The 17,309-nt window shown below is 43.0% G+C and overlaps 1 protein-coding gene across 3 annotated transcripts in view; it reads right to left on the reverse strand.

The window, feature by feature from the left end:
• The window catches only part of rptor (regulatory associated protein of MTOR, complex 1), a 253,616-nt gene that overhangs the window by 60,067 nt on the left and 176,240 nt on the right, over window positions 1-17,309 (reverse strand). For all 3 annotated transcript variants that reach the window (XM_070550035.1, XM_070550033.1, XM_070550034.1), the window contains exons 18-22: window positions 15,653-15,793; window positions 14,283-14,403; window positions 13,599-13,739; window positions 7,416-7,571; window positions 572-690 (exon numbers count right to left, since the gene is read on the reverse strand). In XM_070550035.1, coding sequence (XP_070406136.1) covers window positions 572-690; window positions 7,416-7,571; window positions 13,599-13,739; window positions 14,283-14,403; window positions 15,653-15,793 — 678 coding nt within the window. The remainder of the gene's footprint in view (window positions 1-571; window positions 691-7,415; window positions 7,572-13,598; window positions 13,740-14,282; window positions 14,404-15,652; window positions 15,794-17,309) is intronic.

Below are 17,309 nucleotides of genomic sequence, written 5' to 3' on the forward strand. Positions count from 1 at the left end.
CTTCAGTAATTAAAAAATGCTGCATAAACATCCCATCAAACACTCCACCACACATCTGATCAGAGCTTTGTGACTGTGATCAGGATGATGATGGTCTACTAGAAGTTAAGCATACGTTGCCTGGCAGTGGAGAAGCTGACTGATGACATCATAATGGACTTTTATTAGCTCTTTATCTGTTTATCAGCTCAGGTCAGTCAGAGACTTTGCTGAAATCTACACGTTCCCACATTCTGGCTCTCTATATTAAACTGTAAATCATGTCCTTACAGAGCTGCTTGTCTGTTTGAGTAGATAGTTTAGTCGTTTTGGGAGAAGAAAGTTAAAATGTAGCCTCAGGTAAGGATGTGTGGTGGAGCAGAGCGGTTATTACAGCTCCTGGAGTTACAGCAGGCTCTCCGCCAGCTCGGCTAGGCTGTGCCAAGCCTGGGGGAGTCATTGGCACCTAATTGCATTTGCACAAAAGCAATGGCCTTCTGAGGGAAGCACATGCCAGAGGGAGGGAGAGGGGTGTGGATCTGAAATGGGTGCATCATAAACGAGAATATTTAAACACTCAAACGTAACAAACCTTGTAAGCGATGCTGTTGAGGACCTTCATGGCCAAATCTGAAACCTCTGGGAAAGGATCTGCAGCCAGATGTAGGAGAACTCTCCAGATCTGAGTGTAAACACTGTTGAAGGACACACCTGGGAAAAAAGACACACAGAAGAACTTCAGTTAAGACAGATTAAAGGAGCCACCCACAGTGGGTGGCAGTAGAATCTCATCTCTGCCTTTTTGCAGAAGCTGCGTTTATCTTAGCTTCATCAAACTATGATCCTCATCAGGTTCTCAGCCAAAGCAGCTTGGATCGATTTCTCGAAATCTGCAGCTGTTTTTCTCGACTTGGAGAGGGTGGACTGCCACCTTTTGGTCCTATCGCCAGTGAAGGAGTTCAAGTATCTTGGGGTATTTTTAAAGGAGACTTATTAAGACTTTGTTTCTCAAAATATAACAGTTCTATGGTTGATACAAAACATGTTAATGAGTTTTTTTGTGCAAACATCCCTCTCACATAAAGAGATTTCAGTAGGCTTATTCTTGACAGTTTCAGCACCTTCCAGAATGAGCCTTTTCAGGGCTCTGTCAGCTGTTGCTGGCCACGCCCACCCATCCTGATTGGTTCTAAACAGAACAACTTCTTCAACAAGATCTGCAAAACAGAACAGGAGATTCTGTCCGTGACACTAGGCAGCTCAGCTAGCTTCATTTCCTGTTTGAAAACAAGCGTTTCCTTCTCAGAGGGCATTGTGTACAGTGGGGTTTAAGGGAGCCAAATTTAAGACTTTTTAAGACCTTTTTTAAGGCCACTTGGACCAAATTGAAGCCATTTTTTTAAATTAAATTAAAGCTATAATTTCCAGCTATTGCCTAGAACTGGTGCTAACCACGTCGCAAATGTGGGATTAGCCATCCAGTTACCATTAATGTTGCACTTCCCCATGGCGCAAACTCCCACTAGCGTGCTCATCTAAAAATAGCCCCCTTTCACAACCAACTGTATGGTTCTGCTTACGCCAATATCATACACAAAAAATGCTGAACACTAACTAGAAATTCACAAAAATTTTATAGAAATAAAAGAATCTTGTTTATTGGGTCTTTGGTTATTTAAGACCTTTGGAAACTCTATTTAAGGATTTTTTGTAATTTTTAAGGATTTTTAAGGCCTTAAATTTGGAAAAGCAAATTTAAGACTTTTTAAGGACCTGCAGATACCCTGGAGGATCAGTTTGAAGGATGGTTTATGAGCCAGTAATATAGCTGAGGGGCCAAAGCCGGACTAGAGAAGGTTTTTCCATGATAGTACGTTTCAGATGTTATTATATATATTTTGACAAAACAATTAATTTGCCATGCACAGGCACCACCAATACTTCTGACCACTACCATTATGTAAGGAGGGTGAAATGAGAAGGACACAACTATGGCAAACTGAGCGGGGCTCGAAACTGCAACTCTCCGGTTACGGGGCAGGCATTTACTTCCTCAGCCACCATCTCCCCAATGAAACACTAAGGTTGTTCATATGGCACAAAGTTTGGTTTAAACATGTGTTTAACACCCTCGTAGTTGCTAGGGATCAGGACAAATGCTGAGGTAAGACTGCCTAATTGTTAAGCTGTTCACTTCTGGTCTTTCCAGTGTCCCACACCAGCCTATGTGAACCAGGTCGGTCGGGTCTTTGAAGGATGCAGCCCTTGAATTTGGATACAGCTGCTTATGTTGCTGGCTAACGGCTAACGTGCAGCACAGTTACACATCCATGTAGGAAATCGGTATGCGTTTCTGCAGAACGTATACCGTTACACGTCTAGTAAGTAGTACAAGCATTTTACTTTACTGTTGGTCAGATAAAAAACCAATTCCCAATACAATTATTTTAGCATTTTTTAAACAACAATTCCAACCACTACTTGTGTCTTTTAGGCTGTACTTTCTGTTTCAGTTGTTTCTCTTTTTCTACTCCTCGTTCATCGCTTTCGTATGTTTCCCAAAACAAAGGCAGTCCTCGCAAGTTTGGAAATAGAAAGAGTAGACTCAAGTCTGAACCCACTTATTATCGAGTCTCTGGAGAGCACTTCAATATTCTTGTTTTTCAAAGAGGAGACACCAGCGAGGGCAGACTGAAGACAGAGGAAGACCATTCGGAGAAAAAAGACTGAAGTGTCATGAAGCAGGAGGGAAGCTGGTGGCGAGAAGGCCTGAAGGCGTGTCAATGAAGGAAGAGAGAGGGTGAGGACACCAGAGGACGGCTTAGGTCAGAATCCTCTAAAAGACAGAAAATGGTCAAAAAGGGGTGAGGAGGAGAGAAAAGGACAGAAAGAGGAAAGAAACTAAGAGAGGAAAACTGAGAGGGAGTTAAGGAGGTGATTAGGCTGCAGACTTAGGGGGAGGATGTGATTAGCGACAGCTAGCCTGCACTCTTGCAGCTGCAGTAAACTGCCAGTTGATAAATGTGAAATACAGCTCCTCTCCCATTTAACTGCTGCTTTATATTACGAATGCACACAAATTACCGCTGCACCATCTTTGCATGTTCCCGGTGACGGGGCATGACAGTGAATATGATTCAGTGTCTGAGCGCTGCGTCCTGACTTGACTCTCGTGTCATTTAAACACAGTGAAATGGATGTAAATTTGTAAAGATGTTAACCACCAACTAAATGACCCACTGCATCACGTTATTATTGCCCCAAAATTCAGGAAAATGTAATAAAGTACAGTTACCAGTGCGAGGGGATTTTTAGTATTGAGCTTTGAATGGTTGAACATTAGAAATGCTTTAGGATGTCTAAAAGCAGAAAGAAAAAACCTCTTCTCCTAGGAACATTTCACACACGGGAGAGGTGTGAGCAGCACCAAATTAGAAAATAATGTCTACGATGCTCTTCAAATGGCAGACGATATCACAAGCAGACAGAAAAGCTAAAGTGAATTTAAATCTTTTGGGTGAGATGAGTAAAATGTCGGTTTAGATACAGGAAAAGATGTGATCATCAGATCCGGTCCATTACATTAAAATTTATTGGAACAGGTTTCTTATTTCTTTATTTATGAAAATATCTCCATCCACGTTAAAGTAAATGCTGAATGGCCTGTATGTGATAAGAGCGTCTTCTAGGGTTCTACAGCCCCCCAAAGAGATTTACAACACTAACAGTCTTCCACCCAAGAACACACACTTTCACACAGTAGGGGTGATAAACTACAACACAGCCGCCGCTGCCCTGGGGCGCCCTGACAGCAACCCTAACCAGCAGGAAAGGCGGGTTAAGTACCTTGCTTAAGGACACAAAAATGGGGCTCAAACCTGCAACCCTCCGATTATGGGGCGTACACTTAAAGCTGCTTTAGTGAATTTACAGAACAAGCTAGGTTTTAAACGCGATACCCCTCAGGTATTTTCCCTGAGACGCTTTTGTCGAAACTAGAGACCCACATTTCAAGAGGAAACAAGAGATCGTCAAACACCAGTCGCCGTTTTAGGTCCAAACATCTTTTGTTGTCTGTGACTTCAAATGGCGTTTTTCTTTTTGGGACTCTAGTAGTTTGTCCTAAAGTTGAAGTGGTAGCAGCCGGCTGTTTCTCCTTCTCTGATACTATTGAGCCACAAACCTCTCACACCAGTAGTGTTCTGTTGCTAAATATGCAAGTGCGTTATGAGTGGAGGACCCAGGGAGGTGCTGCAGTTTGGCGAGACTGACAGCCGACTGGTCCAATAGTTGCTTTCAGTTTGAAACGTCTTATTGGCAGAGGCTTTCAGACAAATGCAGGAGAACAACTTCATGTCACCAAAGTTAAAGTTTGATGGTGACACGATCAGGATCAAGTAAGAAATCATAATGAATAAAAAGGTGCTAAAAGGCCAAAGAGGATATATGATCCCTTCAGCAAGTTTTTGGTCTTCCCTGGGATCTCCTCTCAGTGGAACGTCTCAGGGAAACCTTCAAGAAGGAGGCGGTCAGGGGGACATCTTAATCAGACACCTGAGCACCTCAGCTTTACTCCTTTAGATGAAGAGGAGCAGCGACTCCACTAGGAGCTCCCATCCTCGTCTCCAACACTGAGCCTAGAGCAGGAAGATCTTTTTGGCCTCTTTTACCTGGGATCTCTTTCTTTTAGACATGATCCCCATCTCCTGGCCACAGGAATGTAGACACACTCGTCTCAGTGAGAGATTTCAATATATGTGCAGTTAACATGCAGAAAAATATGGTTTTGTTGATTTTTGAAAGGGTGCAATCAGACAATAATTACACCAACTCAGTGTCTACTAACATCGGCCATTTCTTAAACTATCGCTTAGCTAAACCTCACCCTTGGTAGCATTTTTCCTAAGAGAGATGATAGTGTGGCTGCTAGTGTTGCAGGACTTGTACAAATGATAGTAGTAGTGAGTCAATAAATCAAAGAACTTCACCCCCCACGCAGTTTAGCTGCCCTGCTGGTTTGCTGCAGGCCCATGTCCAGCAGGAGATGCATTCAGCATTTATGGTTCCAATTTGTACGACAACACACGGGCCTCTCAACGCTTCTGTTTGCAGATAAATGTGATGAAACTGAAAACTTGAAACTAAAAAAAGAAGAAACAAATCAAAGGAAAAGGAGAACAAAAACCCTGTGGTGTTTAAGAAAAAGACTGCAAACAAGATAAACAACAATAAAACAACAGAATGATGATTTTTAAGTCACAACAGAATGAAAAAGCCCCGATGTTTCAAATCCTCAGAGGGTGGGTGGTGGGCGTTTGTGTCTCCTAACCTGCTCTCACAGGAACCTCATCCAGCAGTGAGTGGCTTGAAAAAGGTTTCAAACGAGCATCAAATGTTTGATTTGTTGGATAAAAGCGTAACAAGAGCGAGGGATGTGCCAAGCAGTAATTACTGATGGTTCTTTCATCAGTTTTACTTCCAGGATTTGGATTTTCTTGGTCCAATTTTTCCTAAAGCCGAACACAAAAATCCACGAGTAAAAGATGGAGGTTCTTAAACAGGAAAAGGGGCAGCTGAACCTTTTGACCGCCACTCTGTCCAATAATGTCAGAAACGTGTGGATCTTAACAGATTTATGAAACAGAAGGTTGGAAAAGTTGGAATAAAACACAAAGAAACTCACAGTGGATCAGGAGTTAATTGCCCAGCCTGTTAACAGAAGGTTGCAGGTTTCCACCCCTCTCAGTCTGATGCAGTAGTTGTCTTTGGGCAAGACCTGCCTTATCTGCTGGTGGTGGTCAGTGGGACAAGTGGTGCCTGTATACGGCAGCCTCGCCTCTGTCAATGCACCCCAGGGCAGCTGAGGCTACTACGCTTTAACTCATCACCACCAGAGTGTGAATGGGTGAATGACTGTTGCGTTGTAAAGCACCTTGGGGGTTGTTGAACTCTAGGAGGTGCTACATCGAATACAGGCCATTTGCCCATTTTAGTGATGGTTAAAGAAAATTGATATGAAACTAAAACAAGCCCCTAAGGTGGGTAGGAAATGTTTTTCTGCAGCATTTTTTGCCACATTGTTTGAAATTCTCTCCACAAAATGATGGCAACCAATAAAGTAACTGCACTAATCGTAATCCAAAGGGCAATGAAGGCAACTGGACTTATTTGGTTTCTTGAAGGCGTTTTTGCAACTAATCAACACAACAATTCCCACACAATAGAGGCTAACAACTCCAACGACCCCTCAGGAGGTAGAGATGCGGGGTATTCATATGTAGTTTCAGCTCATTAAGCATGTAGGTGCGTTACACTAAGAACTGTGGCATAAAAGGCGCCACATTGGGTCAAAAATGTAAGATAATGTTATGTTTCTATGGTTGTTGGACAGGATCTGTTGTGGTCAACATTCTCTTTAGAAGTTGCGGCTTAGGACGGAGGGACCTGAAGGGGGTGGACCTTTGAATTGTGTTTATTCAAAATGAAGGGAATGACACTTATTGTCTTTTAGAGGAATAGAACTGTTTTGTTTCACATTTTGCAAATTCTAAAACACAAAACATGATGCAACAAAGCCGGATGGAATAATTGGAGGTTTCGTGGCAATGGGAGCGATTTAATAGCTTTTCTGCTTGAACCCGCGCATCACCTGAGCGCAGCATTAAGTGAATAGGATCAGCAGAAGCATTTAACGCTTCTCTCTTACTGGATGCTGATTTGTTGTCCCTGACCTTCCTTGGAAGGACTGGTCCTCTTCTGGGCGGGAGGTCTAAAGTTGCATTACTTGCTCTGGTTTGTGTTTTTAGTCCAATTCTTACACATTATTAATAAAGTTTGTGTTACACCCTGCCATGCTGCAGCAGCTAAACACTGAAGCAGAGCCACAACACAAAACTAAAATGACAAAACTGCAAGAGACAAAAAAATAAATAAAACAAAAAAAAAAATTACGATTTCATCACTTGAACCCTGGATGGTAGAAGTTTGACTCTTCACACTTCTGTTCATTTTTATAAGGAACTATTTTATAAACTCTGGATAAGTTTGGATGACTTGAGATTAAAGAAACCTCAAAGGTTAACGTTCAGGAAAACGATCCTCCAAACAGAAGCTGTACAGACCAGAATACATTAGGAAAGGTCAAATAAAGTTCCCATAATGCACCACATCTTTAACTTTGAAGCCTGTGCATTGTAAGCACCTGTCTTTTCTGCTTATGAAGCAGGTTTTGTGTTTAAATTCTGTTGTTTATGAAGTCGAGGTATTTTTGAACACGACAGCGCTCCTCCAGAGCCGCATTATACAAGATGTTATGCAACAGTTCTGACAGGCGGACTCGGATTCTGAGGAAACACAATAGATGGGTTCAGAGTTCCTGTTTGATCTGGCTGAACACCCGGAGCTATAGAGCCCAGAATCTGCAGACGGGTTGTTACCTATAAGGGAGTTGAGGGAGGAATAAGACGAAACTCGTCGCATCTTGTCGATGGTTTCAAAGGAGAGGATGTACTCGTCATTGTCGGGGCTCCCCAACGTGCTGCTGGCGCTACTGCTGGTGCTCAGGTTTCCAGGGGAGAAGGCTGCTGGTCCACCTGGATGAGAAAAAAGCAGATTACATAAACATGTTCTAAACAGGAAACAATTCATTTAGACTTTTTGGCGTTATTGGAAAAATGAAACAAAACAAAGCAGCAGCAGCTTTACAGCTTTAGAATATAAGCTGTTGTGGTCCTTGAAGGCAACACGATCATACCTTCATTTCAGCTTTCAGGTCCAATCCTGCACCGCTGTAACTCTGAGTTTCACCGAACATTACTCTGACTCATTCAAACCAAAATGCCATGAATCCTGGAATCAAACTGCGGGCTGAAACGTGGGAACGGAGATTGGTAGAGAATAAGGAGCCGCTCGGCTCTGAGCTTATTGATGATAAACACCCCTGCATACCGCAGTGAGCACTGAGAATGTGAATTAGAAACAGTGTCAGCAGTAGGTTAGGCACTTCACCAACCACCAGTGATTTAGCACCAAACAGAGCTTATGCATCACAGAGTCTGGCAGCGTGAGACGGAGCGAGAGCGGTTAGACGGAGCTGCTTGAATCACTGAGATGTGGCAGGTTTGGAGCAGCAGGCTATGGAGTAAAAGTTCAAATGTGACTTTACTGCAACTAATTAGGGATGCCTATATTAAAGGCGGCTTTAAAAAACTTAAAAAAAATTTAAAACAGGTCTATGGTCGATATAAAAACCTTTCTGTGAAGTTTTTTGTAAAAAACTCTCACAGAGATGGATTTGAGTGCTTTAGCTGAGCTTTCCACCAGATGCGTAACATAATGGATGTGTGCAGCGCGTCCCTTCCCAACAGGAGCCGTTCAGACATGCATCTGCTGCAAAGGCCTTGCACACAGTTGGTCCTGTGAGGTAAAACAAAATCAAAGGAAAACTGCGAGATCAAGCGTGACTTCGCCATTTCACACATTAACGAGCAAGCAGAAAAACAGCAGCATGTATCAAAAATGGTTTGTGTTTTAGTTTCTGTTCTTTTAACCTCGGCCACGATGATGTCACCGGTTATGAGACATTTTTTTATGCTTAAGCATCTGGAAATCTTCATGTGTGTTATTTTAAAAGTTGCCAGATGTTTGATTTCCTGTCTGGTGCAATCTGAACCGCTGAGCTTGACGTGTTTTCTAAGTGTAGCGTGTAAAAAAATGACTAGAAGTGGCTGGTATGAGGAGAGGAGCTTGGAGTACAGCCTTGCTCCTCCATGTCCAGGGCAGAAGTCTCCCTGAGCGTTGATGAAGTGTGCCAATTTTCAATAATCATTACAACCAAGGTATGCAGAAGAGCATCTCTGAACGCGTCAAACCTTGAGGCAGATGGGCTACAGCAACAGAAGACCACACCGGGTGTCACTCCTGTCAGCTAAGAACAGGAAACTGAGGCTGCAATTCACACAGGCTCACCAAAACTGGACAATTGAAGATTGGAAAAATGTTGCCTGGTCCGATGAGTCTCGATTTCTGCTGCGATTTTTGGATGGAAGGGTCTGAAAGCATGGATGCATCCTGCGTTGTATCAACGGGTCAGGCTGCTGGTGGTGGTGTAATGGTGTGGAGGACATTTTCTTGGCACACTTTAGGCCTCTTAGTACTATTTGCTCATAGTTGAAGCGCCACACCGTACCCAAATATTATTGCTGAACATGTCCATCCCTTTATAACCACAGTGTACCCTTCTTCTGATGGCTACTTCTAGCAGGTTAATGCCCCATGTTATGAAGCTTGAATCATCTCAGACTGGTTTCTTGAACTTGACAATGTGTTCGTTGCACACAAATGGCCTCCACAGTCACCAGAGCTCAATCCAATAAAGAAACTTTGGGATGGTGGAACAGGAGATTCGCATCATGGATGTGCAGCTGACTAATATGCAGCAGTTGCAACTAAATGTTTCACTTTAGATCAGATTTGTAGAGCAATGAAAATGAGAAGCTTTGCAGTGAGCTGTTAATAGCTGAATTAGAACTAAACCAATTAAAATCATAATTAAAATTGAGTCGTGACAATCAGATAAATCATATTCTAACACATTTCCTCATTAAATATGTAATAAGAGCTCATTAACATATCACAGACCTCCTTCAGAGCAGATCTGATGTGTTTAAAATTAAAACCTGACGTAATAAAATAAAGTTTATTATTGAAAATATTTAACATTATTTTCCAAAGGAATCCCAAGATGTTCCCTGACCAGCCAAGAGACATAGTCCCTACAGCGTGTCCTGGGTCTTCCTTTAGGTCTCCTCCCGGTTGGACGTGCCTGGAAAACCTCACCAGAGAGGTGTTCAGGAGGCATCCTAACTAGATGCACGAGCCACCACAACTCGCTCCTCTCAACATGGAGGAGCAGTGGGTCTACTCAAAGCCCCTCACAGATGACCAAGCTTCTCACCCCATCTCTAAGGGAGAGCCCAGACACCCTGCAGAGATAATGTATTTCAGCCGCTTGCACCTGCAATCTCGTTCTTTCGGTCACTACCCAAAGCTTGTGACCATAGATGAGGGTAGGAACGTAGATCGACCGGTAAATCGAGAGCTTTGCCTTGTGGCTCAGCTCTCTCTTCACCATGACAGACTGTGTGTAATTATCAAATTAAACAATTAAAATTATTTATGGAAATCGTTTAAAATGAATTTCTGCAGACTTTATTTAAAGCTTCTTTCTGGAGTATTTCTCTTATCCAATGGCACCATCTAGTGGCTTACAAGCGTATCACACAAAAACAGATGGTCTGTTTTTTTCAAGATGGTGACTTCACGTTTCTGTTTATAAATGTGCTTCTGTAGCCGACAAACAGAGCTAAAACAAGTTGTTTTACGAGTATTATTCTCATGTCATGTTGTGTTTTCATATATTTATATTTTAGAGACTTTCTTATCCGTGAAAAGTTCATCAACTCTGCATCAGCAGAGGTATTCCTTAAATGTGAAGTGTCTAAGCGGTAGTCTGACGCTATTGGTTAGTTCTGGTCGGCGCTCAGTTTCCTATTGCACGGAGCTCTGCCGGGCAGGAGGTGTGCTTAGCAAAAAAAAAAAAAAAAAAGACGTATTGTTTATATTATATCACAGTACATGATAAGATAATCACTTTTACAGATTTCTGACAAATCATACATGTTTATGTTTATGTATTTAGCAGACACTTTAGTCCAAAGTGACTTACAAGTTATAATCGGCATGTTTCCCTTGAGGCTAACAACAACAACAAACTATTTCCAGTCACTCATAGGTGGCAGTGAGACAGCATGATGAATCATGGAGAGGAGGGAACAAGGAGTGGACAGTAGAGAGGGGGGACGGGTGCAGGGAAGGTGCTAGTTAAGAAGATGCTCTCTGAAGATCAGGGTCTTCAGGAGTTTCTTGAAAATCAAAAAGGAAGCCCCTGTTCTGGTAGTGCTTGGTAGGTCATTCCACATTTGTGGAACGATGCATGAGAAGAGTCTGGACTGTCCTGAGCGTGGTGTAGGCACTGCTAGCCGATGAATCAAATGAGACGTAAGCCTTTGCAAGAGGATTCAGGTAGATGGGAGCCGTACCATCTCAGACTTTGTATGCTAGTGTTAGCGATTTTAATTTGATGCGTGCTGCTAGCAGTAGCCAGTGGAGCTCAATGAACAGAGGGGTGACATGTGCTCTTTTTGGCTGATTGAAGACCAGACGCGCCGCTGCGTTCTGGACCATTTGAAGAGGTCTCACAGTACAGGCTGTTAGAAGACCAGTTAGAAGGGCATTGCAGTAGTCGAGGTGGAAGATGATAGTAGATTGCACCAGGAGCTGGGTGGCATGTTGTGTTAGGTATGGTCTGATCTTTCGTATGTTATACAGCGCAAAGCGGCATGAACGAGCAACAGAGGCAACATGATCTTTAAAGGTCAGGTGTTCATCTATCACAACACTCAGATTTTGAACTGCCTTTGAAGGAGCCAGAGATAGGAAGTCATTTTGGATTGAGATATTGTGCTGTATGGATGATTTTGCTGGGATGACAAGTAGTTCAGTTTTAGAGAGGTTGAGTTGGAGATGGTGGGATTTCATCCATTTTGAAATGTCAGAGAGACAGTTTGATTTTCATGCAGAGACAGTGTGGTCATCTGGTGGAAATGACAGATAGAGCTGGGTGTCGTCTGCATAGCAGTGGTAGGAGAAGCCATGTGATCGAATGATCTCACCCAGTGAGGTGGTGTATATGGCAAAGAGAAGAGATCCTAGTACAGAGCCCTGGGGGACTCCTGTGGCAAGATGGTGCATGATAGAGGATTGTCCAAGCCAAGATACACTGAATGATCGATTCAAACCAGGCGTGTGTGTTCTCTGTGATGCCCATGCAAGAGAGACTGGACAAAAGGAAGCCATGGTTGACAGTGTCAAATGCAGCCGATAAGTCGAGCAGGATAAGCACGGAGGATTTGGCAGTCACTCTAGCTTCATTTAAGGATTCCGTCACTGCAAACAGAGCAGTTTCAGTGGAGTGGCCCTTTTTGAACCCAGATCGGTAAGGGTCAAACAGACAGTTCAGTGAGAGGTATTTTGTGATCTGCTTGAAAGCCACCCTTTCAATGATTTTGGACAGAAAAGGGAGGAGAGAGATAGGTCGGTAGTTCTCCACGTGATTTGGAGGAAGAGATGGGTTTTTTAGCAGCGGTTTAACCTGAGCATGCTTGAGAGAGGTGGGAAATGTACCGGATGTCAGTGAAGCGTTGATCACATGTGTGACTGCTGCGGCTACTGTAGGAGCAATAGCTTGGAGCAGCTTAGTTGGAATGGGGTCGAGTGGGCATGTAGTAGGGCGGCTGCACGTGAGAAGCTTGGACACACAGTTCTCAGTGAGAGGGGAAAAGAGGAAATTGAAGCAGTAGAATGGTTGGGCTAGAAGGAGTTTGTGGTAGCGAATGTTCAGGAGTGGCCAGTTGAGTAAACTCTTTGCTTATAGCTGCCACTTTGTCAGTGAAGAATGAGGCAAAGGTGTCAGCTGATAGATTGTTGGTAGGAGGTGGAGACGGAGGGTTGAGCAGAGTTTTGAATGTCGAAAATAGTTTCTGAGAGTCGTAGAGCTGAGAATTTTGTCAGTGTAGAAAGCTTTCTTTGCATCAGTGATGCTGGCAGAGAATGAGGACAGTAATTCATGAAATTTCAATTGATCACGAGGATCTTTTGTTTTGCACAATTTCCGTTCCGCAGCTCTAAGATTGGTGCGTAGAGACCGGAGGGTATCATTTAGCCAAGGGACTGAGAGGATCTAGCAGGTCTAGTGGCTAAAGGGCTCAAGTTGTTGAGACAAGAGCAGAGTGACTCGATGGCTTCATTCACTTCATAAGCAGAGAAAGTGCTGAGAGATGGAAGAGTGAAGGCAACAAGAGAGGAGAAGTGGTTGGGTGCCAGATTGCGGAGGTTGCGGCAGAATGAGACCACTGGGGAGGAAGCAGTGGACCTCCCTCATAGAGTCGTGCTGAAATGGATGAAGTAATGATCTGAAAGATGCAGCGGTGTGACAGAGATTGTGTTTATGGCACAGTTTCTGGTGAAAATGAGGTCAGGTGCTTTTCCACCTTTGTGAGTTGGAGGACTTTGTACTAGTTTTAGATCAAATGATGACATTGGTGACAGGAAGCCTGATGAGCTGGGATTGTCCAGGTGAATATTCATGTCTCCAAGGACCATTGTGGGACAGTCGTGCTCAGGAATGGAGGAGAGCAGGGTGTGGAGTTCATCAAGAAAGTCTCCGAGTTCACCTGGTTGGCGATATATGACAACCAAAAATAATTGTTTCGGTACAGTTACCTGGATGGCATGGTATTCAAAGGAGTTGTACTTGGTGATGTGTAGCAACTGACTGTATATCCATTCGTTGGAAATTAACATGCCCGTTCCACCACCTCGGCCAGATGCACGAGAAGTGTGGGAGAAAGTGTGGTTAATTGAGAGCGCATACATAATTTCTGAAAGAGGAAATCTCTGGAAGGCAGCTTTAACCTATGTGTAAAACGTATGTCTCTCCACTCAGATCTGGCTTCCTTTCATCACTGCTCCATTTCCCGGCATCCATAGCTCCCACTTACCCTCTTCGTTGACGTTGAGGTTCTGCAGGCTTTTGTTCAGGTTGCGGGCGGTGGTGGCAGTGCGAATGTTGGTGTAGGAGTTGACGGATCGCAGGCGAGGGATTGCTGGGCTGTCTCTCACAGGAGTCAGGTTTCCTGGTTCTGAAAGTCAGCAGAAAAGTCATAGATATCATTTCTGAGCCGTAACATTGAGGAACTTTGGTTCCGTTCATTCTGAGTGTGAGCTGTGAGAAGTTAGGAACATTTCAGACTGAAAATGTGCAAAAAATAAACAAAATAACTACAAAAGGAATTCCAGGAGCCCCAAAATAATCCTGCACCTGTGCATCAATCTGATTTGTTCATTTGTGACAGATTGAGTTTAAAGAAAATGATTCACCCTAAAAAAAGGAGATTTTTCCATAGAAACTCACCCCTGTAACCTCTACAAACCTGCCTGGGCTGAGAAGCTTAACTCCATGTTTAGATCCTTTGAACTCCTCCTTAAATTTATGCTAAAACCTGTGATAAATAAATGCAGGACAGATACGGAGAACATGCTCAAGCTCCACTTTCCAACTCCACATCTGTCTAGTCTAAATGATTATGAACATTATGTAAACCAAACCATTAAAAATAAGTCTGACAGTTGGGTTAGGTTCATCCCTAAACAGACTTCCCGCATGAAGCTCCTGTAGCTCCTACCAGCAGTGTTGGCCGGAGAAGGAACGGCATAGTTCTTCTCCTCCTCTATGAACTGGAGGGCGACGGTGCAGAAGTTGCTCTCGTACTGGACCACCAGATGACTCAACGCCACCACCAGCTCCTGACAAACAAAATATCCAACAAATCAATGATCGTGGCCCTAAAAGAGGACTCTTCAAAGAAATGTTTTTAACCCAAATTTATTTTCACATTTAAATAATTATTCTGACCTCCAAGGCCCGATTTATGAAGATAATCAATCTTAAAGGCACACTTGGCAGTTTTGACTTTCTTTTAGCACCCCAGTGTCCATTTAGTAGAACCAAAAGCAAAACTTATCTCCTCGCTGTGTGTTTGTCTTTTTACCACTTTAATCTAACTGCTGAAGTGTCTCCTCAGCCTTCATTAGTGTCTACGGGAGTGATTCATCACTAAATCAAATAAATCAGCTGTGTTCATGATGTAAAACATGCAAAAAAGCATGCTAGAAGCAGACTGAAGTGCTGGAATGTCAGCTCCATTTTTCTAAGTCCAGCAGGTGGGAGGCCGCCACTCTGAAGTTGCAAGTGCAATATTCTGTCTGGCCACAGAGGGCAGTAGGGGGTCTGAGAGACATTTAATTAACCCTGTAAAGCAGGGGTATTCAATTCAGGGCCTGGAGAGCCGGTATCCAGCTCGTTCAGCAGGTGATTAACAGACTTCTGTAGAGCCTGATGAACTGCTGAACAGGTGATTCAACCCCTGAATCAAGTGCGTTGGAGCAGAGAAACCACTAAAACATGCTGGATAGCAGCCCTCCAGGCCCAGAATATTCCTGCTGAAAAGGGTAATTTTAGCAAATACTGGCTCAAGAAAATGATCTAAAATATGAAAAAGTCGCATAGTATGACTTTAACGACTAAAGATAATCTTATAAGATAATCAGTGTGGTGGAGTCTTCCTCGAAAGCACGTCAGGCTCAAGATCATGTTGCATTGTCTTGCCTCTGTTTCGTGGACTAACAAGTGCGCTGCCAGAAAGTGAGGTGATGGAAGCGTGCTGCACGCTTCTCGTCCACATTTGTTTACACCAAAGTCACATTTGATCTGATGAGATTTCTTGCCTGACCGGGGAATGTTTTTGTGTGAAATCAGATATTTATTTTTCAAATAGGCATTTCTCTGAAAACTGGTAAAATGTAAGAAATGGATTTGGCGCTGTACTGTCAGACAAATGACACACACACACACACGCACGCACGCGCGCGCGCACACACACACACACACACACACACACACACACACACACACACACACACACACACACACACACTATTTCCCCTTATATATATGCAGCTGGCTAGGAAACTGTGATGGTGGGTGTGTCAAGACCTTTCGGACCACCGGACTGCCATCGTTGAGGAGTTGCGCCAACATCATGGCCACGTTATGGTCGATGGTGGTGGAGTGGTCTGTCCTCTCAGCTGAGTTTCCCACAAACGTTCCCAGAGCAAAAACAGCGGCACACCTCACCTGCAATCACATCACCACACCTTAAAACACCTGTGCTCCACCAGAAGACAGCTGTGAGAAAATCAAACTACCGGTTACCTTTCAGCTTATGGCTCCTAAACTCTTGATATTGTTTCCTAATATCTGAGCGCCTGGTGAGAATATTACAGTTGTTCTTCTCACAGCGTCGCTATGAAATGCAGAGATCTTCTCAGAGCTGCAAGCCTCAGCAAGCGGATCTTTGTCACTGTAACTCATTACATTCGCTTCGTGCTTCGGTGGATGTTTAATCTAAACCTGTCGTCAACTAGAGACGATTCTCCATCAGGGACTGACGCCACAAACCAAACAAGGCAACAGATCATGAATGAAGTTTTGGCTCTGGCGTGTTTTCTGATGACAGAAGTCATCAGGGTCCGTTGCTGCTGCTCTTTCATTCTGGGATTCGGATACTAGTTTAAATATTGCTGCAGGTAAAGAGTTAAGGATCTTGTTTTTATGAAGATGAAAAGATGTTTGACCAGAATGTTTAAATCAAACTGAAAGTTAATTTTCCATTAATTTGTCTCTCTTGTTTAAGATCACATAAAATATGACGTGTTGCACTCGACATTCACCATCTTAAACACATTTATGACAGCATCTATAACTGGTCAGATCTGATTTTATTACAACACTCAGCTTTTTTATGTCACTGAACAACAGACAAGTTATAAACCATCAGCACAAGAGAATTCAAGAAGAATAAAAGATAATGAGATGGTAAAAAGCAAAAGCATAAAAAGGCGCTTTATCAATAAAATCCCACAGATTCAGAGTAAGTAAAGTTTCTGTGGTTTTATGCATTTACCTGAATAATATTGTGAGCTACTGTTTCAGATGTTATGAAAAGCGTCCCCGAAAGCCTCTTCACAGGGGTAAAATGCTACTATAGGAATATTTCAGAATAGAGCTGCACAATATATCGTTATCGAGATGTCAGCACGCACAATATGCATATAGCAAAGAACAGATAAATATCGCAATGAATGGTCTGCTTCAATGTTTGCTAAACATAATGCATTCTGTCAATCAAACGGAAGCATTTTTTTTTTAACAAATCAAATAGAGCTCTTCACCCATTTGGACAATTGGGTGGGTTCTCATACAGTAGGTCAGATGCCCACCCCCGAGGCGGACGGCACTTAATTTTAATGATTAGCAAACACCTGAGTTAGCTTTGTTCTGCTCTTTTTGCCGATTCTGCTTTTCCCGGGATCCACAGATCGCCTTTTTTTTTAAATCATTTTCTTTATCCCTTTCCTGACACCTTTTGCTTTTCTCATTTTTATGATTTTTTTTATTTCTTTGTTTTTGATTATTTTTGTTTCTGAGTTAAGTTTTTATTTATCGCAAGTAATATTGTCGTCGCAATATTAATCATTGTTATCGAATATCGCAGGTTTTCCTAATATCGTGCAGCCCTACTTCAGAACATTTCTGTGTTTGGCATTTAAAAAAAATCCAATTTGGATTCCATCTTTTTCCCTTAGTGAGA

This window comes from Nothobranchius furzeri, chromosome 4 (assembly GCF_043380555.1).
Source record: "Nothobranchius furzeri strain GRZ-AD chromosome 4, NfurGRZ-RIMD1, whole genome shotgun sequence".
Classification (NCBI taxonomy): Eukaryota; Metazoa; Chordata; class Actinopteri; order Cyprinodontiformes; family Nothobranchiidae; genus Nothobranchius; species Nothobranchius furzeri.